Source organism: Dicentrarchus labrax, unplaced genomic scaffold (genome assembly GCF_905237075.1).
Source record: "Dicentrarchus labrax unplaced genomic scaffold, dlabrax2021, whole genome shotgun sequence".
Taxonomy (NCBI): Eukaryota; Metazoa; Chordata; class Actinopteri; family Moronidae; genus Dicentrarchus; species Dicentrarchus labrax.
In genome coordinates, this window is record NW_026136701.1 from 25,469,574 (window position 1) to 25,495,867 (window position 26,294).

General features: G+C 40.3%; 2 protein-coding genes across 3 annotated transcripts in view; one reads left to right on the plus strand and one right to left on the minus strand.

Moving 5' to 3' along the window:
• Positions 1-5,886, minus strand: rnf182 (ring finger protein 182). 2 transcript variants are annotated; one of them, XM_051403325.1, is made up of 2 exons: positions 5,812-5,886; positions 1-2,644 (listed from the first exon to the last, which is right to left on the minus strand). In XM_051403325.1, exon 2 carries the CDS (start codon positions 2,267-2,269, stop codon positions 1,412-1,414), a length of 858 nt encoding a protein of 285 aa, XP_051259285.1. In that variant the 5' UTR covers positions 2,270-2,644; positions 5,812-5,886; the 3' UTR covers positions 1-1,411. The 2 variants fall into 2 exon arrangements, with proteins under 2 accessions (XP_051259285.1, XP_051259292.1); XM_051403332.1 differs by having other exon boundaries at positions 1-2,608; positions 5,812-5,875.
• The window catches only part of retreg1 (reticulophagy regulator 1), a 25,898-nt gene continuing 5,411 nt past the window's right edge, over positions 5,808-26,294 (plus strand). Inside the window, exons 1-8 of the mRNA XM_051403280.1 lie at positions 5,808-6,085; positions 8,249-8,355; positions 9,455-9,485; positions 23,688-23,805; positions 23,987-24,071; positions 24,364-24,486; positions 24,776-24,846; positions 25,677-25,800. Coding sequence (XP_051259240.1) covers positions 5,886-6,085; positions 8,249-8,355; positions 9,455-9,485; positions 23,688-23,805; positions 23,987-24,071; positions 24,364-24,486; positions 24,776-24,846; positions 25,677-25,800 — 859 coding nt within the window. The 5' untranslated portion in view covers positions 5,808-5,885. The remainder of the gene's footprint in view (positions 6,086-8,248; positions 8,356-9,454; positions 9,486-23,687; positions 23,806-23,986; positions 24,072-24,363; positions 24,487-24,775; positions 24,847-25,676; positions 25,801-26,294) is intronic.

The window sequence follows — 26,294 nt, forward strand, 5'->3', positions numbered from 1 at the left end:
TTTATGTTTCCTTTTCGGGCAGCACCCGAAGAGATTATTTGAGATAAACTGACTGATTTCCACTCTTTACACTCGGAAGTGATCATATAAAGGAGATTCTGCAGCTTTAACAAAAGTCACTTTTAACAGGTTTTAGCTGGTAACCATTTTATTTCAGGATCAAACTACTGTATGATTCTTTCAGGGTGAGAAAATATACTAATCTCCCTTTTGGGTGCACAGAAAAGGTTTTCACACTTGACAACACCCTGCTGTTCATGCTGATTTCAAGAACTATCAGGACTTTGTGTCGCGAACGTTCACATTTGCTGCTTTTATGGCTGCGACACACAAATTAGATCCATAGGAGACTGATATTATTAACACCTTAAATACCTTCAGGTTTCTCACTGCAACAGAAGGCTATTGTTAACATGTAGCACCAGAATTGGCATTAAAGTTTTTGATAAATCTTAAACTTAGAGCTCTAATGGGTAATTAGTTGACTACCAGGCTAAACAAAGCACAAATCGAGGGGTTAGAACCAGAGTTGCGTGTGTGACGTTTTGGGAGAAAATGAGTTGAGAATGTCAAATGAAATCTCTTGATGAGCTCTTTCTATTTCAAAAACAGGGAATGTGTGAATTCTAAACCTATTTATCAAAAACCAAAAGACCTAAAACTCAACAGACATAACTGTTTGGGGCTAAAAGGGCTTAAGTGCACTTTGTTCAATAAGTATATTGTCATCCACATGTTTATGAAGTCTAATAAAGACTGAATTTAATAAACAAAGTCAGCATAACGTGGTCATTTTTTTGTTTTGGCTCTCCTGTAAAGTTGGTCGCCAGCTTTTTTGGGGGATTGTTGCCTCAAATCTCTGATTTCACAGCAGCATTTTTTGAAATAGAAATTTTAGAGAAAGTGAAAATTGCCAAAATAGTTGAATAGATTTGTTTGTATAATTCATTAAAAATCAAAGGCAACTTGTTTCTGAGAGAATAAAATCGCTATAGTTTGGTGACATATGGATCAACATTTTGCATGGAGACTGCTATGTTTGCAGGACGCGGTGATTGGACAAAATTCTGAGAAAGTCACTGTGATTGGACAAAATTGCAGAATTCACAGGAATTGGTTGAATTTGCATTAATCGCAACATCACATCTTCTTGGAGGAACTGACTTACGCCCCTTCTGGTTCTAAACCCTCAAAATTAACATGTATAATCATGAAAAGCCCAAAAGTGTGGGCTCCATTTGTAATGTACATAATGTTCTTGCTCTCTCCTTCAATAAAGAAAAGGAGCATCATCTCCTATTGAAGTAAGCGTTTACATGGTCAGTTACACAGTAACGTCCCCATTAGTGAATTCTAGAGATCCATTGTCAAGCATATTCAAAGCAAACCATTGCCCATTCATCTGGTCCCATTACGGTGGCATGCAGTCCCACAACTCATGGCAGATGCACTGGCAGAACCCGTAGACCATGATCATGACGAGGCTGGCGGGAACCAGGCTCACCAGCAGCACCCCGAGCGTTGTCCTCTGCATGATGAGCAGGTAAACCCCCATGGGCAGCGAGCTGAAGTACAGCAGGCCCAGCACCCACACCAGTGCACGGGCCGAGGTCTGGCACAGGAGGGCCGCGCAGTTCCACACCGTCCACCTCTGCGTGATGGACGCCATAGAGTCCAGACTGGACGAGCGGTAGCCTCGGTTTGACGCGTGGGATCCACGGTGGAGGTCTTGGGTGGATGCAGGCACTGGTGGAGGCTCCATGATGGTAATGACCACAAAGTTAGGGGAGCCCCGGATGGAGGAGTAGGTGGTGGAGGAGGAAGAAGCGGAGGAAGAGGAGGAAGGAGATGTCACAGATGGGCTGCTGCCCATCAGCGAGCTCAGGCGCCTGGGGCTGAGGAGCAGCTCCGTGGTCGCCTCCTGGTGGAAGTGGAGGTTCCTCTGATTCCTGCTTTGGAAGGCCAGCGCCGCCACCAGGTTGCAGTCATCTGGCAGGCTGCTCACCACCTCGCCCGGCAGTCTGGTAATGTAGCGGCAGAACGGACACACCACGGCGTTGGGAGGCGACTCACCCAGGTCCAGGATCTTAGCGAGGCATTTGGCACACAGACGGTGGCAGCACTCCAGCACCTTCGGCCTGCGACTCCCCAGGTTGTACGCACAGTAGCAGATCTTACACTCCAGCTCCTCTGTGCTCAGTACGTCCATGTGGCCGCAACCACCAAGACCCCCTCCGCCGTCCTCAGCACCTTGCAGCTCAATCATCATCGTCCCGCCAAACTCTATCCTGCCTCGAGATCAACAGAAAAATCCAACCAAAGGCTCAGGTCCAGGCTCAGCAGCGAGGGACACGGCAAGTTTCCCATAGATGGAGACAGTGACAACGGTCCACTCCACTGAAGGTCTGGGGTTCATTGTAGCTGTCCAACAGGGTCCTGCAGTGTGTGTGTGTGTGTGTGTGTGAGAGAGAGAGAGAGAGAGAGAGAGAGAGAGAGAGAGAGAGAGATTTGGGAGTCGATGTGGGAAGTCCCTCGTGAGTTCTGGCCTCTGGGGTTTGCCCGCCTCTGAGCAGTTGGGGTAACGGTGCTTCGTTTGGGGCAAAAAAGCCTGCGTGAAAAAAAAAGAGAAAGAAAGTGAGAGAGACTGAAAGAAAGACACAGAGAGAAAGAGAGAGAGAGAGAGGGTGAGAGAGAGGGAGGGAGATAACTGTTAACACAGCATTAGAAGAGAACAAACAGAGGCGAACAACAAAGCAGAGCCTGTACAAACCAGAGCTGGAATTTTCGAGCCTGATCTTTTGTTGCTCAGTGAAATTCAGTCCAATTAGTGGCTGACACACACACACACACACACACACACACACACTATCCATTGTACACTCTATTAATGGTGTGTGGGTGTGCATGCACAATAAAACATGAATGAGTGTGTGTCTGCGTGATGAGGTGTGTGTGAATGAACGGGTGTGACTGTGTGGGTGTTCTTCGTACAGTGTCTCTGCTATGAAGTTTTTTCTTTAACAAAGAAATAAATACATTTTTGTGACCCCTGCTTTCTCATTACATTGTGGGACTTTTTGTACAGTTCTTGAATTTTTACAATCAAACGATAACCACAGGATCATCCCAGGAAATCACAGAATTCCAATCTGGTTTTTCAGTATTCAAACTTAAGTTACGTCTGCTAATAAAACCTAAATATTTCATTTAAAAGAGGATTATGTTAAAAGTTAAGATATCTTAAAGAAGGCCTTTTAAGTGGCATCTAGAGGTGAGGTTGCAAATTACAACTAGCTTGCCTTTCAACAATCTAGGGGCCGCGAAACTTGAGAAAGAGCCAGTGTTTGGTTTGTCCGTTCTGGGCAACTGTAGCAATATGGCGGCTCAACATGGAGGACCCGCTCCCTCTTCCCATACAAAGGGAGAAGCGAGGGGGTTGATGCCACTAACTCCTACACGCTGGACCTTTAACCTTGGAAATAGCAGAGTGGCAGTGGAAAGTGGAGCAGGTCGTTGTTGGAGATCACGGTTTGGCAGCGAGCTCTGGTCTTGATTCGGGTCCAGTACAGTGCGGGCAGCAGTGTAAAAATGGGTCATCATCTCTTTGTAGTTCTTAGTTACCCCCCCCGTTACTCCCCAAGACGGGTTCATTCTGACTCTGTCATGTGTGGCAAGTGGCCCAGTCTGCATGCAGCGTCTCCCACACACAGGCTGGATTCATCTCTGTTATTTTGTTTGTCTAATTCATCGTTTAGTCCATAAAAATGTCAAACACAATGACGACTGCCCATTATAAGGAGTCAGAACTGTGTCATACAATGACCTGAAAGTTCTTAACTAAGCCAATTTTAAGCTTTCTGTGACTGAAAGTGTGTTTTTGTTCATTCATCAGACCACTGGGCTTCTTTTATACTGCAGAGTGAACTGAATTTGGCAAATTGGCAGATTTGTGACCAGAAGGATGGAAACTGTAGCGCTTCGATCATTACACTGCGTGCAGGCTGACCGGCGTCTGTCTCCACTCCTGGTACACAGTGCATCCTGTGTGGCAGCTGCGTGGTTAATCAGACAAAAGTCGCTTTTCCCGGTAAGAAGAGAATGACATTCGGTGTCTCACCGACAACTTCCATAAAATGCTGAAAGAAAGTAAATAAATAAAACTATTTAGTGTATAATCACCTAAAAATAAGAATTGCTGTGTTTTCAATACCTTAGAAATACAATCGATTAATGGATAAAATAATCAGCACATGAATCCATAATGAGCTCCACCTACAACAGTAACATCCTGCTTTTACCTGAATGCATCAGTAATAATAATCTAATGATATAATACAATATCACAGCAATCAGTAGTAACAGTCACATTGTTTGGCATTGAGTACTTTTACCTTTAATAGGCTGTTTTAATATTTCCCTGATCATATTTTACTTCAGTCACATTTTCAGTAGTTTTACTGCGTGTTATTAGTTCTTTTACTGAAGTGAACAGTTGGAATACTTCCTCCTCTCTTGGTTAGTAATGGAAAATAAGTTGCTGTTGGTCAAGTGTGGTCACATGTTCTCTCTGCTTTACTCTGATTTGCTGTCTTTGCATTTTGTTTTTTGTTTCTACACTGAAAAACTCTATTTAATGGTACCTGTGGTGTATTGATGAATGCACTGTTACTGTATTATTAATACTGTACTGTCTTTGTTAGGAGTTTTACTTAAAGCTGTAGCCTATTCCAGCCAAAACAGAGCAACACTACCAACTTATTACTGTCTGTTTATCTCTGGGAAAAATGTCTAATGGCTATTTACCTTCAAGAGGTTTCACTTCCTTTAGTAGCTAGTTGGTATCTTGGTCTGTCTGCTGTTGAGATATATATATATCGATATATATATATATCGATATATATATATCTATTCATTCTCTTCTTTACATATTTACATAGGCAGTATATAGCTCAAACAGATGACGTCACACTCAATAATACACACACACACACACACACACACACACACACACACGCACACACACACACACACACACACACACACACACACACACACACACACACACACACACACACACACACGCACACACACACACACAAGCCTGACGTCAATGACCTGAACCACAACAAAAGGAGCAGCTGAAGTCAGAAACAATGAGACAGGAAGAGTGGTGGGTTGGTCTTTCAAAATAAAATGGGGAAAAAAAAAACATTCAGTGAAAATAAATTCTCTAAAATTCCAGCAGTTAGTATTCCTGTATACTTTAAGTGTAATGGGATAGACTGACTTTAATTATCTTTGACAAATGAATGACCCAAAGGCTGAGAGTGATCAGGGGGCAGATTTATTAAATATAATGTCTCATCATACCATTCATTTTTCCTCATAAATTTGGGATTTTTTCAGATGGTAAAGTGATTTAATCTCCCAAAAATATAGAAATGAACATTTTAGTCTTGTTTTTGTCAAATGTAAAGCAAGTAAAATACAAAAAACTAAATATTAAGCATATTATGTACCAAACCACATATTTACTGCAGTCGTCACATCTATATTTCTTTCAGGTGATGACCCTAAAAAGGAAGAACCATCCAGTATTTACCAAGAAAGAAAAGTATTATATTAGAGAAAAATCTAAAAAAATAAACACATGGAATATATAATATATATAATATAATACGTATTTTATTCCCTTTTATCCTAATAATCATTTTATAACCTCCCTCCCCTCATTTTATAACATCTTATCCAACCGCAGACACTCCTTCCTTTTGATTCTGAAAACCCCAAACCGGATCTACTATCACTCACCATCCGGTTAACTTGACCGCGATCTCAGCTGTCGGAGCGGAGCGGCAGAGCGGAGGGGCTCCGGTCGTTGTCCAATGCTGGGGAGCCGGGAAACAGGAACCGCGGGCGGCGGCGGGGAGGCGGCGGCCGGGTCGTCGGGGCCGCCGAGCGGAGCACACCGCCGGGAGGAGGCGCAGCCCGGCCGCGCAGGGTGTCGTCTCACCGGCCTGGTGAACTGGAGGCAGAGACCGTGCAGGACTACAGCCCTGTGTGCTGCAGCCAACGCGGCGCTCTGGTAGGCACCGTGACGCAGGGATATGAGACAGACTCCCATCAGCAAAACACTGAGCTGCTGTTAATTACAGGGAATATAATGAGCACTGTGGACCGAGCCCGAACCTCCGGAACACAGCAGAATCATTGTGCTTGGATTCAGTTAACAAATCTGTTTTCTTTTCATTCAGAATGATTATAAAATGATGCTTTTATGGGCACATTTACAGAATGAACATAATGGTATTATTTAGTGTCACTTAAGAGTTTATTATTGTTTATCCTGTTTATTTAATCCTTTTTATCGTTTTCTATATTATCTTAATGCACAATAATATCCCAGTGTGTATATTCAGGGCTGTAACCAGAATTTCATTAGTCCAAAGTCCTCCCTGTTTCCAACGTTGTGTTTTTCATTTGTATTAATTAAGTTATATTTTCTATATATTTTGTTATAAAATGATGTAATATTTGGTTTATTTAATGTTTGCTGGGCTAAAAGTAGTCAAATTAAAATGTATTGCGTCTATAAACGTTGGAATAAACCTATAAAATATCCACAGTGAGATGATAACATGACAGAGATTATGCCCCTCAGTGCTCGCTGTAGTGTTACCATCATCATTTCACACAGTGCCTTTGCAAGGAATTTAGACTAAATCAAATTTAGTATCAGTTTAAGACAATAATTACATTTTGTTCACATTTTAGGACACAATTCTACATTCATTTAAATTAATTTTATTGCTGAAAACAAAAGTCAAATGTAAAAATATTGATTAAAAAATACTAAAATCTTCCATAAAACACTCACTGTTTGTAACTTATCTGTTATTTTAGGAACTCCTCATCCTTTAAAAACCACAGATTCCCAGAAACAACACCAAGGACACGTCTTCTGTGTCATTTGGAGCTTTTCTTCAACATTCGTGTGTAAAATGTGTAAAAAATGCGTAAACCTTTCCTTAAAGTACTCAAAGGGCCAAAATAAGGGTCTTAAATGGATAGTTGAGGTATTTTAAAGTGGGGTTGGATAAAGAGCGATGCAGAAAAATGTATTTTATCCATATAAATTGGGTTAACAGTTTAAGTGTTCGTCATATTCAGAATATTTCTTCAGCACTAACCAGTGCTGTAGCGACTGTATACACAGGTATGGAGAGTATATCCACTTATTTTCCAGTCTGCATTGGGTTTACCCACTTCTAAATCCCTAGGATGGCGAAGGCATGACATAGGAGGAATACTTCATTCAAAACACAGACTTTTATGTAGTTCTCTCACTCGTCTGTGGGCCAGTGGCTGATGTTAATTACATAACGATCCTTAATCCCTGAAGTCAAGCAGCAGTAACAATGTGCAAATACTACTGGCCCATTTCTATATGTAAGAGAGGGGCGTATGTCCTTTGCAAGTATACCCACTTGTTACTGTATTCGTATGGATAAGCCCAACCCAAACAGCTGATCTGTGACATAATAAAGTTGGTTTATTCATAGGAATAAGGGATGGCTCCATATACCACTTTTTCATGTCTGATACCGATCTGTCCCTCTCCCGAACAACTAAACCTTTCATATAAAGTACATTATATGGATGCACGTTGCTTAACATAGCCATCTCATGCTCAAACTCTGAGACATTATCCTCTCCATGAAGGAAGAAATACATATCCCAAAGTTTAGTTAAGCCTTTCCATAAGAGTTTAGGCTAATGGATCGTATCGGATTATACTACTTTTTTCATCTGATATCCGAAGCGGTGAGTATCAGCTCACCACACAGGAATATGGAAGTTCTACAGTCTACTGTAGGTAATACACTCAGTATGGATAAGTACCTCATACAATCCCACTTCAAAATACCCAAACTATCCCTCTGATATCACAAGGAAGGCCTCTGTAATCCTGCTTCAGTTTGAAATCATAGTATAGAACAGGATATAATTCATAAATGTTGGAAAAAATACTAGACGGATGCATAACAGTAAGCTTGAGTTCCTTCCTACAGACGTCCAACAGCAACGATGACAAACTAAGAATAGAAAAGTCAATATTTGGTTGTTCTTAGCATATTTGCAAATTAACTAAATAATATGTGCCATCAACAGCTTCAGTCCCAAAATATCCTCCAACAGTCGACGTAGCCCCGTCTGCCAACAACACTCACTGACTGTTTCTCTCCAGGTTTGTGGCCTTCAGCTCTCTCCGAGCCTACAGCCTCCTGGCCGTGCTGCTGGCTCTGCTGGTCGTCACGGTGACCGCCGGAGACATCGCTCGGTCCAGATCCACAGGTGACTTTAAAAACACCTTCTTGTACAGTTTATCCCTGTGGCACGGCAGCGGCACAATATTATCTATTTCTGTCTGCAATTCAACTCCAAATATCTGAATTTTCCTCATGAAAGAAACTCAGTTAGTATCATCGGTAACGCCTTTCTTTACCCTACTGTTCCATGTCAGAATGGTTGCTGTGAAAAAAGGTCTGTTGCAAGTTTTGGGACTGTTGGTCGGACATAAAAAGACTTTAATTACATCCCTTTGGGCTCTAATTGTGTTTTCTGATGTTTTATATACAGACCGGACGATATACGAAATATTTGGCAGATTAATTGTGTTTATGAAAAGAATCTCTGGGCGAGTAACACTGGCAGCAGTTTATCCAAGCTCAGCTTTTCAGATGATTTCACCCTGATGGTGACTCGTTAGCCTGATGAGTCAGGATGAGTCTGAGACGAGGATGAGACACAGATGGTCCATCATCAGCCTGACCGTCGCTCACTAATTGCTTTCCTATTTAGACGCATGTGCTCTTAAAGGTCCAGTGTGTAACATTTAGGAGGATCTATTGGCCGAATATTTATAGTCATGTTTTCATTAGTGTATAATCACCTAAAAATAAGAATGGTTGTGCTTTCATTACTTTAGAATGAGACATTTTTTTGAAGATGTGATTCATCGTATGGTTGAGCTCGGCTGAAATGAGTATCCAGTACAGATAAGGTTTTTTGTACCAGGCCGTAAACATGTTTATTTCTGCTGTAAAGTTGGTCATTTTAATATGGAGACTGACTGCTGGAGCCAGCCTCAAGTGGTCGTTTGAGGAACTGCAGTTTTTGTTGGCTTCATTTGGAGGTTACCGCATGCACACACCTGATTTATAAGCGCTATATGATATCTAATAAATGATTCATAACGAGGTAAAATGCAGATGTGAGCAGACAATAGTATTTATCAGTGATATTGTATATGATTACAACAGCCTTTTTCTATATTGTAATTCATTATCTGTTTATACAGCTGCCTTATTCTACTGTCATAATTATGGCTTATTATTTTTCAGTGATGTGACCTACTCATGTTGATGAATAATAGATTTCTTCTTTCCCACAGGAGCTCACTTATGGCGCAGCATGACTGCAAGGTAGGACACTGGTGTGGATGTATGTTCTGTGTGTGTGTGTGTGTGTGTGTGTGTCTGTGTGTGTGTGTGTGTGTGTGTGTCTGGGTTTGAGCAGCGATTACAGATTGGAGCTTTAGTTCTCGAAACAGATTTGAGAGGCAGATCTGCGCTAAATGCTTAATGTTTAAAGATGGTGGGTGGGGCCAAAGTTCTAGTATAGTTTGGCTTACCAGCTAAGTTAATTGGCAAAATAATTGAATAAAAATACAACTGTAAAGTAAAAGAATGTCAAAAAAATACTTGAATCACTGTAGTTTCTTTCATTTATTTAAGATCCTCAAAGGTCAGGTTAGCTTATAGCTATAGGAGAGTGTAGTTAATTTGAACTCAGAAGCTCAGCAACATTAACTTGCAGCTTCTGTTTAAATAAAGCTAGACTATATTTTTCATTTATTTTGCAGAAGACTTGGCTTTAGAATATTTTACAGTTTGCATTAATACTAGAACCCGACCAATAGGGGATTGTTGAGACCAATACTGAAGCTGGAATGAAAATAGACCTTTTTTGTGTGGATTGTGCACCAGTTTTGAACCAACATGACTATGCGAAGTGCTCGTGATACTGCTTTCTTAAACAAATAACTATATTAAAGTTTATTTAAGTTAAATATTCTTTAACATGTTAAATTATTAAGCAATGTCAACCAGTTCTAGTTGACATTGCTGAGCAGAGACACTCCTTTGCATTGAAAAGAGCCAGCTGAGTAGGTTCCTGGCCGCCTTCCTTTGAAGGTTTTCTTGACACGTCCAAGGCTCAGAACTCGCTGGAGAGATTATATAGCTCATCTGGTCTGGGAACACTTCAGGATCCCTGTGGAGGAGCTGGAAGTCATTGCTTGGGAGGACGTCTGAAGTGCCCTTGTTGACTTGCTGCCACTGTGACCCTACCCACGGATATGCAGACGATAATGGATAGATGGATTGCTGAGAGCTGCTTCTGCTCTCTTACTCTGTGCTGCTTGCCACAGTATTATGAATCACAGCGGTGCCTATATAAGCTCTTTTTTTTTACCCTGGTGCCGTGTTGTGGAACGGCCTTCTGTTACACATAAAGTCTTTAAAGTCCGGTTAGGACCTTTTTATGAAACAATTAAAATTGCAGAAATGTTATTTTAGTTGTTCTAGCTTATTAATACAGAAGTGTAGAGGAAATAAATATATGAACACATCCAGGGCTCTTGTGGTAGAAATCTTCTCATAGACACTGTTTGATGACTGACAGGCTTGGATGGACCAGCAACCGTCTCGGTTGAGTCTGATGTAAGAAACATGAACAAATGTCTATTTTTTTAGGAAGAGTCAAAAGTATAAGTCATGAATAAGTCAATTACAAATTCCAAGGTGCATTTCAGTTAGAAACATTCAATCACTGATTACAGACTTTTTTTTACACTCTGCAGTTTAAATCTGTTTACTTTCAGATTCTGGGTCAACTTGGGATCAATTCAGCAGCTATGAAGCAATGTTTTTGTTTTGTAAGCATTCTCAATTTGCTACAGCTCTGAATGTTTAATACCTGCTGAGTCTTTCAGAGCCATTTCTCCTCTCGATGCAGAACAAACATGTCTGTCCTGTTTGTTACTCTATTAGCAAATAAATCTGTGGCTCTATCTATGAGATATTCTGGCCTTCAGATCCACTCGGACGATGTGAAATGACTTTTAAAGATTTGTTCCTCTTCTATTTGAATCATGCCTTTGAGATAAAGTGCACAGTTTCCTTGAACACGGAGACTGCACTAGAAATGTCAAACTGAATGCACAGGTGTGTTGAATGTACATCCTTTCTGAGAATACACTCATCCTGAATCGGCACTGGGCTGTTGAGAAGCTGCAGCCCTGCAGAGCTGATTGGTCACACATGACCACCTAATCTAATCCTCCCTGGGACTGAACCATGTGAAACACTAAAACCAACAGTTTCAAGTCACAGATCACACTCACCTTGTGATACACAAATGTTTACATGAAAGATTAGCCAAGTAGCTATGATGGAGTATTAGGGATGCTGCAGGGGAAAAATATCTTATTTGAGATATCGAGAATAAAGTTGGAATATTACAAGATTTGTTTTCTTGAAATCTCACTGAAGAATTTACAAATACAAAGCAAAAAAAATGCATATTTTAGAAGAATAGTCTGTTTATTGCTGGATTTAGACACCATAAGAATTTCTTTCTCTATCTAGGTGTGAACCTTCACATTTGAACTTGTACCACTTGGTGGAGCCTGAGCACATACAGTTTGTTCAGGTGACAATATGAAAGCTCACAAATCTTCCACACAACCTTAGACACCAGAGTGAGAACAACAGAGGATCAAAATGCTAAGGAAGAGTACGAGACGTCATTTTGTTTGTGGTTTTTAATCTGCAGTTGATTTATGCAATATTTAAAACACAGCCTTTCAAAAAACTCTAAATTTGGGCATAAAAGTTCAGCAGTTTGACAAAACAAATCTCAACTTAAGGTCCACTTACTAGCTTTTCCTGGAGCTTTAGACTGTATCAAAGACTACAATAGCTTGTTCAACCCCATCAGTCTTGATTGTTTTACTTTTATAAAATGATTTAACTTTTATAAGAATAATCTTTTGCCATATTTGCTGATGATCACTATATCACTTTTTCCAAGCATTTGCTAGAACCCACCTTGCCTGAGCACAAACAGCCAATCAGATTGTTGAGTATCATTCCCAGGTCATTTTGGGTTGGTGGCTTGAAACTTGGGGACCCAAACATTGTTGGAAAATTAATTGTTGATACCTATACCAGTGAAATCGCATAGTTCTTGATTCAGTACTACAGTAAAAAAATAGGGATGCCCCGATCAAGTTTTATTTGCCCCCAATACATATTTAATATCAAGTGTCTACTGATACCAAGTCCCGATCCAATACTTGTATTTTCCTTCTGGTTGGTTGCTTTGGTGCAGCCTTTGCCATCTGTTCATCTTTCCGAGCAGATTACATTAATAGATTACTTTTATTGGCTGTTTGTTGCACTTCCAGTGGTATAGTACTACCTAGGGTACTGTAGAAAAACGAGTACCTTCATGTTTTCAGTTTTTTAGCATCGACTTGGTACTGAAGTATCTCATGACATCTCTAACTCGCTCAGCCATAATTAGAAGCAAGTAAATGAATATATGTTAATTTTTTTCTTGGTGATACAGTCCATGTCTGGTTTGTGACTGAGGACGTGGCGGTGAGTCACATTAGTAGCCTGGTTCACACTCCTGCCCTCATTTTGAAAGTGGCTGTGTGTGTGTGTGTTACTCGATCCCGCTGCCAGCTCTGAAGGCTCGGTGGGATTCAGCAGAGGTGACAGGGATTTGTGGGCGCCAGGCTGGATGCAACACATCTGACTTATATAACTGATAGTTGGGTGAGTCCAGGTCAGGGGCGAGTCATGGAGTGCTGGGGTATAAAGACCTGCAAACCTCATGAGCTGGGTTTCCATCTCACAATAATAACAATATAGAAAGACTGAATCCAATTGAGCTAAAAATGTGGCCTTCATCGGGGAAGACAAGCACACACAGTATGACCTCCCGGGTAGATTCGGATGATGGGTTTTGCATGGATGAATTAAAGGAGAACTGGACACAGCATCCATTTATTCTTATGGAGGCTGGTCAGAGGTGATGAAGCCAAAGAAGTTTGATTTCCTGGTATAAAATTACCTGGATGTTTTGCATATGCTTCCTCATTGTTGGGCCCACAGAGCAAGTGCGCTAGAGACTTCTGCCAGCCGAGCCGCTAACTTACGGTTTAGCCCTCCGCTAAAAGGATTTAATCTTCTAGACTTCCCAAATGTAATTAGACTGAACGGATCGAATTCTGATTAAATACAAGTCATTTCTTACACATAAATTAAAGTGTCCTCCAATTTTTTGGTGTTTTTCTTCTTGCACTGCGGAAACATTGTTTCATTCATTACAGGTTTCTTCTATCCTAATAAGATATATAACACTAAATATCTCTCTGTACCTCCCCCCCCTCTCTCTGTGACATTTGGCCAGCAGGGTGGGATTGTGTTGTTGTCACCTGCTGTTGTCTGTCAGAGGTGTCTTGTGGGTAAATTGCACATCAGCCTCAGAGCAAGTCTCGTGGGAGATTAGCTGTTGACCCAAAATGCGAGCTGACAGCTGGGATGTTTGAACCAACAACGTCCCCCGCTGTTGTGACTCTGTTTATGTGTGTGTGGTGAATGTAGTCTAAAACCTACATACAATATATAGTTTAATTTACCATGCCAAACATCTGTCTTACCCACATGGGATTACAAGACATCGCTGTTTTACAAAACAGTAATACCAGTAATACAAAAACAGATTACCACATTATAAAGTACTTCGTTCTTTGCTGTAATATGTTGGTGTCACTGCAAAGTTTATCCAGCAGAGTGCGCTGTGATTTACAATACTGTGGCAAGCAGCACAGAGGATACGTACACCAAGTCCATATTTTTCGTACGTGTCTTTTTAATCTGTCATCCGATTAAAATTGTTACACACAGAAACCTTGCACACCGATGCACTCTTTGCAAAATTCACAATACGAGACTTCATCGCAGAATGAGGATGATTTTGGGGTCCTCTCACTTGAAACAGATCATTATCAAGAACAAGGAGAGTTGTCTACTCCTGCTGTCGTTCTGTCTCTCGCTCCTTCTCCCTTGTTTCCTCCCTTGTTTCTCTCCATTGGAGGTTCATCCGTAGGCTATCGCTACTGTCTGCCCGCGTCTTGCATTTGCAACCGCTGCTGCAAGAGGCTGAGGTCCTCCTCTATCTGTATGCTGTCCTCATCCTCTATTTCATTCGACCGATGCAAAGAAACTCAGAAAATCAAACCTGTTTTGACATAACGTGAGGTCGTATTTAATGGATTAAATAAGAAGCAGCTCTCCGTAATGTCAACTAGAAATGGTTGACGATGTATATTATTGTATATGTTGTTTTGTTTCTACACCGTGTTCAGACTCAGAGATAATAAAATACAGAAAACTGATCAAGAATCAACAAGGGAATCCATAAAGAATCAACATGGCATTGGTATCAGTTCCCATCCCTAGCTTTGGTGTCGTCCGTATATCACTTTGTGACCATTGCTGTTCTGAACAAATATTGAGCTTTTTTGTTAATTGAGAAATGCCTCACCAACCCCAGAGTTATCCAACAACGTGCCGACATCTCTCAACCAAGAGTCCGTCATTTGTTTATAAATGTCAGCCTGCTTTCTTCCATATCAAGTAACTGATTCCATAACCGAGCTATACATACCTTCCATACATGTATCTCTATATACTGACAGTGTTTATTTCGGACCAGCCGATGTATCTGTTCTGTTTTTGTGGGTCAACAAAGTGTCTGACTTTGACACAGAAGACTGTTCACATCCTGTTGGTTTCTTTCATCCACAGACTATTTCTGACTTTAACCCAGTAGTTTTTATACGTTACGAGACTTTCAGAAGTGGCTCACTAGAAAACACACACTTTAATCACTTTTTTAGGAGGCACTGAGCTGATCAGATCAGAAAACACTCACATTGCCTTCTGGAAGGTGACAACACAAATGTATTTAGCTATTTCTTTTGGAGGACTTGTTGGACTGTGAGTTGTTCTTTGTTTTCTTAGGTTTCAGGACATTCTCATCACCTGCATTACTGAAAACACATATAGAGCATGAAAACACACGCCATTCTTCCTTATGGACAAACATCTCAACTTTAAATGTATTTTGTTTTTGTGGCTTTGAAGAAAGACTCGCTGTGCTGCTGTTTGTTCCCACAAACACAAAGTGTCTTAAGAGTTGTGAAACCTGATCACAGTGTGTGTATGAGCACTGTGTGTGTGTGTGTGTGTGTGTGTGTGTGTGTTTGTGTATGAGCACTGTGTGTGTGTGTGTGTGTGTGACTCAGCTGTTTCTCCACTGATGGAACTGATTCAGAAGTGTGACATGAAGCAGTGGAGCCAATCAGATCACTCGACACAGAGGGGGTGTGCTAACCTTCTGATTGGACGGAGGGCCGACTGGTAGAAAACAACACAACAAACCAGCCACGAGTGTTTCATCACAGATCTAGTCAATTATAAACAAGAGTCACGGAGTCAAAATCTGGTGATTTTTCATCTTAAAATCACACAGTTACAGACATCACTATACATTTAAATCTGACTGACAAAGTGGTACATCTTTAAGAAAATATTTATTGAAAAATGTGTCACAAAACAACAATATTCTAAGAATACTGAATAAGAATAAGATATAGAATATAACTTCAGTTTTGTAGAATAAAGTATACAACCTTATGCTTACAGACATCAATCTGATCAAAGTGGTTAAATGAAAACATATAGAAATTACTCAATTACTAGATTACTAGACAAAATGCTTTCAAATTGGGCATCTGTGGTCAATCGATCTATTTTGGGCGTCCTAGCTGACTACATGTTTGAACTGTAAACATACCTCGTTATTGTGCGTAGAACAACATGCATACAATCTTTTAAAATAATGATTGACAGATTCATATGTTCATGTTTTAATTTTAAACATTTTAAATTGCTAATAATATTTTGGATTAATGTTAATGTGTATTTTCAAACATTTACATTTTTGGAAAAATAAAAAACATTCATAATAGTTACTCTGAGGACCCACTACGGGTCGTGGACCCCCTGTTAAAGACAACTTTTAATGTTCTGTAATCTCATTACTGACAACGTGACAATATCTTAATGTTTGGACAAAATAAAGCCATACAGTATGAAACAATTTATTCACTTTTCAGTTTGAAAGTTTCCAGATCACAGCTGCATAGTCAACTATGAAGTACAGTATATGATGTAATCCCCAATTCTGGATCAGTTTACACTTTTGTTTTACCACAACATCTCTAATGTTCTATGTACTGGATATGATTAACCATAAGACTATGGAGCCTCTGTAGCACCTAAACTAGAACTTTGCGTAACTTCCAAGAAATTATATGTGTAGTAATGTCCACCTGCTATTCCATTGTTAATATGTAATCCTGGGAAAACATGTGAAGTATTTTATAAAGTCTGACAGGAAATAATATCAATATGAATCAGAATGTGTCAACATGTTTCAAATCGGATTTTTATTATTTTAATTTTAGGGCAGTGAGCCTCATTTTTAGGTGGATTTTGTTACCTTTGCCAGAGTAGCTGGCAGAAGCTTTATATTTCATTTAGCTCAGTAAACAGTTTCCTAATGAGTTCATGGTCTCAGTCTCTAGTTTCAGTCTTCTTCCATACAGCATGATGTTCATTTAGTAACTGATGGTCCCATTTTGTGTAAAATAGGCCATAAAGCAGGGTATGCTTTAGGGCGTGGCTACCTTGTGATTGACAGCTCATTCTCAGTGAGTCCGTCCAGCTCAACGCACCAAACTAGTTTGACGGATCACACTGCCAAACTAGGCAGGGCTGATCAGATATGGATGCAGATTCTGTTCCTGTGTTGAATATTTCTTGTCTACTTTTTATCTGTAATGCTAGAACGTATATGACCAGGTGAGCCGCCATTGTTTCCTACTACAGACGAGTGTAGCCAATGAGCGCAGCTCTACTCACATACGTCATCACTGCTAGTAGCAAAAAAACAACATGGCGACAGCCATAATTACGAACTCAAGGCTTAAATATGTTACTCAAGAAACCAATGGTTGGCGTCACGATAGGTTCATACTTGGTTATGTCTGTAAGGGCCTTACTCTTAGTAATAAAGATGTCAAACCTTTCCCTGAAATATACGACCAGTGTTTAGGAAATACTGTCATCAGCATACAAATAACAGTTAGTCAGTCGCACATGTCCGCTCTCATCTGGCTGGCCATGCCATGTCACTGACACAAGCGGGGGCTTGTTTGGGAGGTTGATGGTATTGGGGTTGGTGGTGGTGAAGGGTGTTGCTGTTGTTACCCCCCCAAACCCTGTCCCTCTGTCCTCCTGATGGCTGCCAGTTGGAATGTAGTGTGACCGGGTTATTTTTAGACGAGGCCGCTTGAAATACTCCAACCGGGGCTTCATTGAGGATAAACACAAGCTGCTCTCGCGCCGTGTGTCACGTAAAGCCTGAGTTTGGCTCGAACCTTTTGAATTTGTGCCTGCACTTTTTACTGAAAAGACAAGTGTTAGCTGTTTCTTGTTTCCCGCCTCGCAAAAGTATCACTTTGACTATCCAGTGTTTGGCTGCCATTCATAGTGTCTCAACTCCTCTGAAGGTACTTGAAGCTCTTGAGATGTCTCCTGAAGATCATGGGGCAGGACTGAGGTATGACTGGATTCTCACTTACCTCTTGTGATAGTTTGGGTGTTATTTTTCTAGGTTTGGAGATATATGCCTCAGAGATTTCTTCTGCTCCAAAACAATGGAGGTAAATGGACATTTGTTTGTGATGCCAAAGACTAGAGAATAGCTGAACGTCTCTTTCCTGAAACAATGTCCCAGTTACCCCTGGTTACTTTTAACTGAAGAAACAGGTCTGAAAACAGAAGTGGTAACTAACTGAACATTTAAGGCTTTTGACACTACCCAGTAAGCTATCATATGGGACTGCAATCATGTTCTTGTTTGTGTTTGGTTTGTGCGATCAGTGCTTAATGCACGTACTTTATGACCTCAACAATGACGAGGGGAGTTGGTTCATACAAAAAAACACAATTGTTTGGCACATTTAACTCTCTATTTCAATCTAATCTATTTAATTTCTACATGTACAGTTTAGTTTTAGTCAAGCTGCCCAAATATTTGCACAACATTCTTACTTCAATATTGCATAGTGTATATACTTTCAGTTATAGTCTTATATTTTCTATCATATTTTGTAATACTTTGTTTTGCGATATCTTGTTGTACCTCCACTTCTGTACTCTTTCTTTTGCACTACATCGTAGCCCTATGCTGCTGTGTCAATTTTGAATTTCTCCTAAGGGGATCAATAAAGGACCATCTTATCTTAAATAGATCATCAACAAGGAGAACATGGCATAAATCTACTTGGAAAGCGGTACACATCATTGCATCATCTCTCATCACTGGCGTCTTATATTACGTGTAGCTCCGAGCTTCCTGTCTCGGGCAGACTCGTGCAGACGGACATTTTGCACAGGCATTAACTGTGAACTCCATCAGCTGAGACTCTGCTCTCTCACTCTGTTAATGTCAACCTACTGTATATGTGGCTGTACGCAGAACATAAACAGGTATTAGGTGCATCAGAGTCAGGGTTTGTGTGGCATATACCCAGGCAGACAGATGGGTAAACATTTACACCCCTCCTCCTTCCCAATCACTACTGAGGAGCTGCACTGTTTTTGCTGCCATTCCTCGCATTGTTTGTCTCACACTATTTATAAAGCGCCGTCACAGGGCTTGTTAGAGGCTCAGACGTGCCACTCCTTGTGTTGTTTCAGAGATTACTGGTTGGGTAAAAAGTGGTATCTGGCTGACAGCTGCTCATGTGGTGCTGCCGGCGCCCTCCTCCCTCGCCTGTAGTCCTCTGACGTGGTTGTTGTCAAGTTCTCCGTTGAGAGTTGCACATTTTTCTGTTGGAGTGAAGACTAGGGTGACAAAATTTCTTCACTGATTGATTGGCATGCCAGTGGACGGTGGTGGTCTGTAATGATCCAGAGTAATGAAACATGATACATTTGTTTCTCAGTATCCAAAGTGGTCATGGAGCTCAGACAGCATGTGACAGGAGGGCTGAAAAATGACGGGATTTGCGACCCATGACAGTTATTCTTCTCAAGTTGTGCAAATGCTTCTGGATTAAAACTGGTAAGGTGTGATTCACCGAAAAATCTCTGAGGACAGAAGCAGTCAGCGAGACAGATGGGTATATAAGTCCACCCTAAATAGGGCCCAGCTGAAATGAAGTGGCATTTTTTTTGTCTGCTACAGCTTAGATATCCACTCTGTAATCACTTGTCCTGTGTTGTCCTTTAAGAAAAAAACGAAATCAAAATAATACATTTTTGATTACATAAATTCAATGTAATACTATCCCTCTATGTAGATGGCGACCTTATTTTGATACAACCAATGAAATCTTATATAAAGGAGTATATCAGCATTGTAGCACTGTAGCTTTCCTGCTAAAGTCTTTTCTTATCTAACTTACAAATGGTGGAAGCAATTTTAAATGGGGTTTTGTCATTTCTGAACATAGCCAAGATTACAACCATGCCATTGAACCCTAGTCACCTCCAAGAAAAGAGCTTGTCTCCACGTTGGTGGGAAAACAAACTCTAACAAACTGGCCTCCCACACTCGAAGTGATCTGTGATGTGGTGAAACTTGATGGTACTTTAGCCAAGAAAACTTGCATCTCGTTCCAGGGAGACGTCTGTCTTTCATGGAACACCTAAATGCTTATCCTGTCTATCCCTTGCTGCTTTTATAGCTTCACAGTATCACTGTCACATGTTGGACCCATCATGTTTCCCTGGAAATCAGCCTGGGGGCATGTGCCTGGAAGTCGAGAGGGGAGCAGTGAGTTGACCTTTCGTCATAAGGGTTATGCGAGACCCTTATGACGAGGGTGTTTGGGTCAGGTGGAAGGGGTGGTGGGGGTATGTGAGATACTGTAGCTTCTCGTGGCCTCTCGTGCTTGTTCCTTGTAGCCTGGCAGATGAGTGATTAGGAGGGCGGGAGGTTTGGATGGGATTATAAGGGGAAGAAAGGCCCATACGGCTCAGGAGAAAAAGTGGAAGGATGGACGGACTTTGGATTAAAGCTTGTAGCCAGTGTTTTGAGTCTAAATTTAATTTTTACTCGTGCTAGTGTGTGAGTGTGAGATGTAGTCTATGGATCCCCGTATGATAACATTTAATTATTCCATGACTGCTTGTACTTTAGATTTACAGATTAAAAGTGAAGGCATTCCTATACATTCTCTCATGGGGCTAACTTCAAGTAAATTAAATAATAGTGAAATTAAAATATTTGCCATTTTTTGGGGAACCCCTGGAACCCACCAAGGACCCCTGGTGTTCCCGAAACCCCAGGTTGAGAATACACTGCTCTTCTGACATCATGAATTTGACATCTGTGGAAAGCTAAGTGAAATGTTTCAACCACTATTGGATGTATTGCCATTTAATTTGGTTCACGGTTCATGTTCCCTTAAGGATGAAAAGCATTCACTTTGGTGATCCTCTGATCTTTCATCTATTATTAAAATGTCACTTTGGCACTGTTTAAACATGCTAAATTAGATTGGGGAACACGGAAAGTGTTACCTGCCAAACATAAGCAGGTTAGCATAGCCATTGTGAGCGTGTTAGCATGCTGACATTTAGCTCAAAGAACCAAGTACCCGTGCCGAAGTACAGCTTCACAGAGCTGCTACCGTGGTTGTAGTCGCTTAGTCTGGTTGCCAACAAATTCCCACAAATTACAATTACTTATTGCTCCTAACATACTTTAGAGTGGAAGTCCACCAGTTACACTTCAAAGTATGTGTACAGGTCTTGGGGAGTATGTGAAAAACGTTATATAAAGCCTTTTGAAGCTTGTGAAGGACCTGGACAAAATCTGATAAATCACCTGACGCTAACTCCTTTGAGTGAGTTAGCTGGGTCTGAAGGCTAGTGTGGAGGGCAAAAGGAGTGAGGTTACCAGACCTCTGCAGCCTGCTACTCATCTCTGCTAGAAGCTAGTGGCTTGAGGCTACACTAGCTGCTGCTATCATAAGAAACCCAAATCTGTTAAGTAAATTGAGTCAAGCTGCTTTGTGGGTAATGTAGGCACCAGGTTTTTCCAAGGAAGAAAAATACTTGGAATACAAAAGACTTTGATTTTGATGATTTTTTTAAACTGTGAGTCGGGAGTCTGACAGTGTGGTTGGAGTGCAATGCTAAATTGGTGGAGTACTCTTGTAATTCTTGTCAGGTGGAAAAAACGAAACAGAAATTAGACCTTCATTTGACAATATGTGACATTTAAATCTGCTTTGCTTACACAATTCATCCATCATATCAGAGATTGGTTACACTGATTAAACAACCATGAACCACTGTCTCAAGTAATTTTTTTATCTTAACTGTGATTGATTTTGCAATTATGGGCTTAGTAGGCCAAAAAGTTGAATTTAATGTCCTGTTTGTAAGGCAGTGAGATAAAGATGAATATGGAGTTAAACAGCTGTGTGTGGGGAGGAAAACTGAACAGGGGATAGGTTAAGGCAGGATTTTTGTCTACCAGCTGCCAACAAATGCTAATTTGCACCACTTTGAATGCCAAAACTTTCCCTTAAGAGCTGCCAGCAAGAGGGATAAATGTGGAATGTGTCAGAAACACCAAATTAAATCGGATCTCTTCCTTCCACGGTCAGGTCTCTACCATGTACACTAAATTCTATGTTAGGTGGCAAATGAACAGGTAGAGGCTTGGTTGTCTCGCTAATAATAAACTTTAATAACAGCTCACTAGGATCTAACCTGTGGTCTCTAGTCAATGGATGGCGTTGGGCAGGGATGTTACAAGCAGCTGGTGGAGATTGACCTGCTCACTTGTCTTGTTAAAAATGGGTGGAGAGTGGTTAAGATCCTTGTTGTATTCTTGAAGCTCCCCCTTCAACTGTTTAGAGTCACTGTACCAGGGTGACTGAGGTCAAATCAGTCCTATGCCAGAGCATGGCTTCATATCAATATTCACATCCTAATATGCCCAGAGATATTAAAAGAATATCTACCTCAGTGTAAACAGTAAGGCAGAATTGATGATGGTTGACAAATCATTTTACTCCCGTCATATTGCCCAACCCTAGCTGGTGGCCCTTCTCTGAACAGTTGAAATAAACAAATTGTAGACCAAAGTACCCATTCTTAAGCAATCGCATCACTTTTGACTTTTGCATCTTCAAGATACTATTACCCCCTTAAAGACTGTGATCACACACATATTCCAATTAGCAGAGGAACCTTACAGCTGTGTTAACTGGCGGGAACCCTCTTTGCTGTTGTAGTAACCAGATCTCCATGGAGATTTCACACCAGCCACCCAGGACAGCTGCTTTCACAGGGCATGTGATTTCCATCCACTGTTGGACTTAAATTTCATACATTGTCATTTAATCAGATGAGAGCTATTGAGGCAGTTACGTAGTCCACTGTCACTTTGATTCATTTGGTCAAAACAAGGCTGGAAATTTGACTCATGCTTCAAATACATAATGTGATATTATTGAATGCTAACAAATTATTATTTGTTGTGTCTTTGTTGCTGTCGAGTACAGTTGTTGATACACCTGCAAAATGTTTAAACTTTAAAAGAAAGACTGATGAAGGAAACCTCCACTGACTAAACCTATGGGGTAACAGTTAGTTAAGCGAGGTAAGAGAGGAAGTAAGACTTTGGCTGCCTCATGCCTTCATCTATTTATTGAACATGACCTACACATGAGCCACATGTGTGCCTTTTATAGCTGTTTTATGTGAAGTGAGCACGAGGGCTGATAGTAGAGCTTAAACAGGAAATAATGTTTGGGAACCCTCGAGGCTGGAGGGGAAAGTTTCATACCTCACCAGGTGGCTCAGAATTTCCAGCAGTATCACAGCATGGAAAGCACTTCCACGTTCCTATTCCCATCTGCCACCTGTCTATTTAGTCATCTTGCCAGTTTTATGGTAGGCTTCTTAATTTAGACTATGACATTTACATTGGACTGGCTTTTTTCTTTGACTTAATTTCATCAATGACCCTCAACCAGTAGAGTTCTAAGCCTCCAAATAAACCTCTTAAATACCTCTGTTGGTCAAGTCAAATGTTGATACTATTTTTAAAGCTGAGTCACTGCATATTCCATTAGTAATTACATGGTGACCATCTTCACATAGTCAGGTCAGTTTAGCACATTTAACACGTGTTAAAGAAGTGTTAACCACTTTAGGTCAGGTCTAAATTTGCCCCAAACACTAATTAACACTGTACTGTACTTACAAGTTGTATATGTAGTATTTGTTTTGCTTTTTGGCTGATAAAGAAAGATTTTATTCATCGTTAAACTAAACCAATGTCTCTTGTGCCCAATTATTTTCCTGACATCCCTTTAGTGGTATAGCAGACACTGTCAACACTGAGATATCTTAAAGATGATTAACATAGCTTCTGCCTGCCTTGTCTTGTAGCTGGGAGATCATTGACTCAGGCCAGGATAGCCGGTCTGGGACTGGACCTCAGCTCAGTGACTCCCTTAAACTCTTCCTCCAGGAGACGTCAGCTTTCAAACAGCAAAACCCGGGCAAGGTGAGGCAGCAGACGACCTTCTTGATTCAGTTTAAAATTGCAATTGATTGTTGAAATGTTTCAGAAAACTTAACAAAACGTTAATCAGGTCTAAATGCACTTATTTAGATTACTATGAGAACTCCATCAGTATACATATTTTGTGTCATTCTCTTGTGTGTTTGCTTTCTTTCCCTTCTAGTTTTGCCTGCTGGTTTGCAGTTTGTGCACCTTCTTTGCTGTCTTAGGACGCTACATTCCAGGGATCGTTATCTCATATATTCTAGGTGAGCAAATATATGTATATGCTTGGACTAGAATATCCACCACAGCTAGAGGATGACTGCATATTTGTTTATCCTGGTTTTAGAATAGTGTCATGACGCTGTGAAGCTATACGGTATAGCTGTGTGTCATCAGCATAACAACAAAGGAAATTAAATCAGAAAACTTAAAGTTTAATTTACGTTTTTTTTTTTTTTTACTTTTTAATATGCTTTTACAGGCAGTATGTTAATTGTTTTTCTGAAAACAAGCACTTATCTTGACATATTTTTCTCTCTTGACCTTGCTTTGCAGTTCTGGGAGTTTTCCTATGGCCTCTGATTTCATCCCACGAGGTTGGTTTGTGGCTGGAGCCAGTTCTGCAGAAGCTGGACTTCGGCATCGGGGAGTTCCTTCAAAAAATCAAAGAAAACCATGGTAACTATCAAATGTGTCAAGATGTTATATATCAGAAACAGGTTTGTGCTCTATTTCTTCCAAAGAAACTGGAAATGTCGAACACTTTACTTTTATAAAGGAGCTGTTAAACGGATGGAAATGCTATCATGTACTGGATAAAGATGAATTCTCAATATTATCAATACTAGCATCACAGACATTTAAACATAAGAACGTAAACCTACAGCTTCTCCTTACTTTTCGTATTCAATACAAAGAATTTTAGTTGAATATTGAACTAAAAAACTAAATGTTTTCTTCCTTTCAGAGAAGAGAATGATGCAGGCTCAGACTGAGAAAGAGGGCATCGAGTCAGACCTCTCTTCAATGTTTCCCAAGGTTGGCTGAACCTCTCATCTCAATCTAATTATGATCTGTTGCCTGACAGGGTCCAATTAAAGCTAATTGAAATTCAGTACACATGCTTCACATCAGCATAGAAAGTGATGCCAGAATGACGCTTGTTGCTCTTCAAGCCAAACACCTGGTTACAGATTACACTGACTGAATGTGCTTAGGATCCTTTATAACATCATTGTATAAATAAAATGGATGTCGTAAGCCCAAATAGGAAAGTGAGAAAAGTCTGATCTAAATTATTTTCTCTCCGGTGTTTATGACTGAAGAACAGGTGAATAAAAAGCTTTAACCAGGAGAAGCTTTGTAAGTTACTTATCTTTTTTTCCCCTTAAAAAACGTTTTGACAGTTGAATTATTTGTTTGAAGTGTTTGTTGTTGTAAAACTTATTTCGGCCACTAGAGGCTGAAGTGCACCACTACCCCATGTTCCAACTAGGACTAAAAGCATTCATGTTTTCTCCCAGGTGACTTTAATTCCTCCATGCACTAGAACTTTGGCTATTAATTATTTTTAGTCTGCAAAATTAAAACTCACCTGGAAAACCAAGTGACTTTGGAATTAAAAAAGATTGACAATTTAGATCAGACTTAGAAAATGGATCACCAGTGTTTTTTTCTCACTTACCTCTCAGGGCTTCGTTTTTTCATGAGCACTTTAACATAGTAATGTAAAAAAGGGTGTCACATGCACAGTAATATCTGTTTTAAATGTTTTTAGTTGTTCAGATTTGCCAGCCAACATACTTTCACACCAGAAAATGGCAACGGCACTCAAAAATCTAACGTCTCCATGTGTTTCCCTCCTTCAGCTCGACTCCACAGTGTGTAAGGAAATGTCTGTATCGGACACAGAGGTGTCTGATGTGACGTGGACGGACAACGGTACTTTCAACCTGTCAGAAGGACACACACCGCAGACTGAGAACTCGGAGGGTACGTTTGTCAGCTACAGACTGACACATGGTTATAAAATAAAGATGTTGGTTATCTAAAATGAAAGTTTTGACACATAAATGCACATCTGATTAAACAGAGCCGGTTTCGTAGTTAAAAGTTAGGCAACATATTTAAAACAAGAAATTTGTTTATGCACAGTGTCACATGTGTAGTTTTTTTGGTAAACAAGACAAACAAAATCTACTATATACTATAAACATATACTGTATAATAATGACCATCTGTGAAGCCTGACATATCAAATAATAGCCAGAAAATAAAAATTATTTGGGGAAAAAAGTATTTATTGGACCTTTTGACCTTTTTACAACATTTTCATTTTGCTTTATGGAAGGTAAAAAACAGTTTTGTCAATATAGTCTGAATTGGTCAATATAACTTAAAGATCAAGTAAGTCAAGAAATTGTTTGAGAAAATCAATAATTGAAAAGAACAATTATAAGCAAGTAAGCCACTGAAACTTTAGAAAA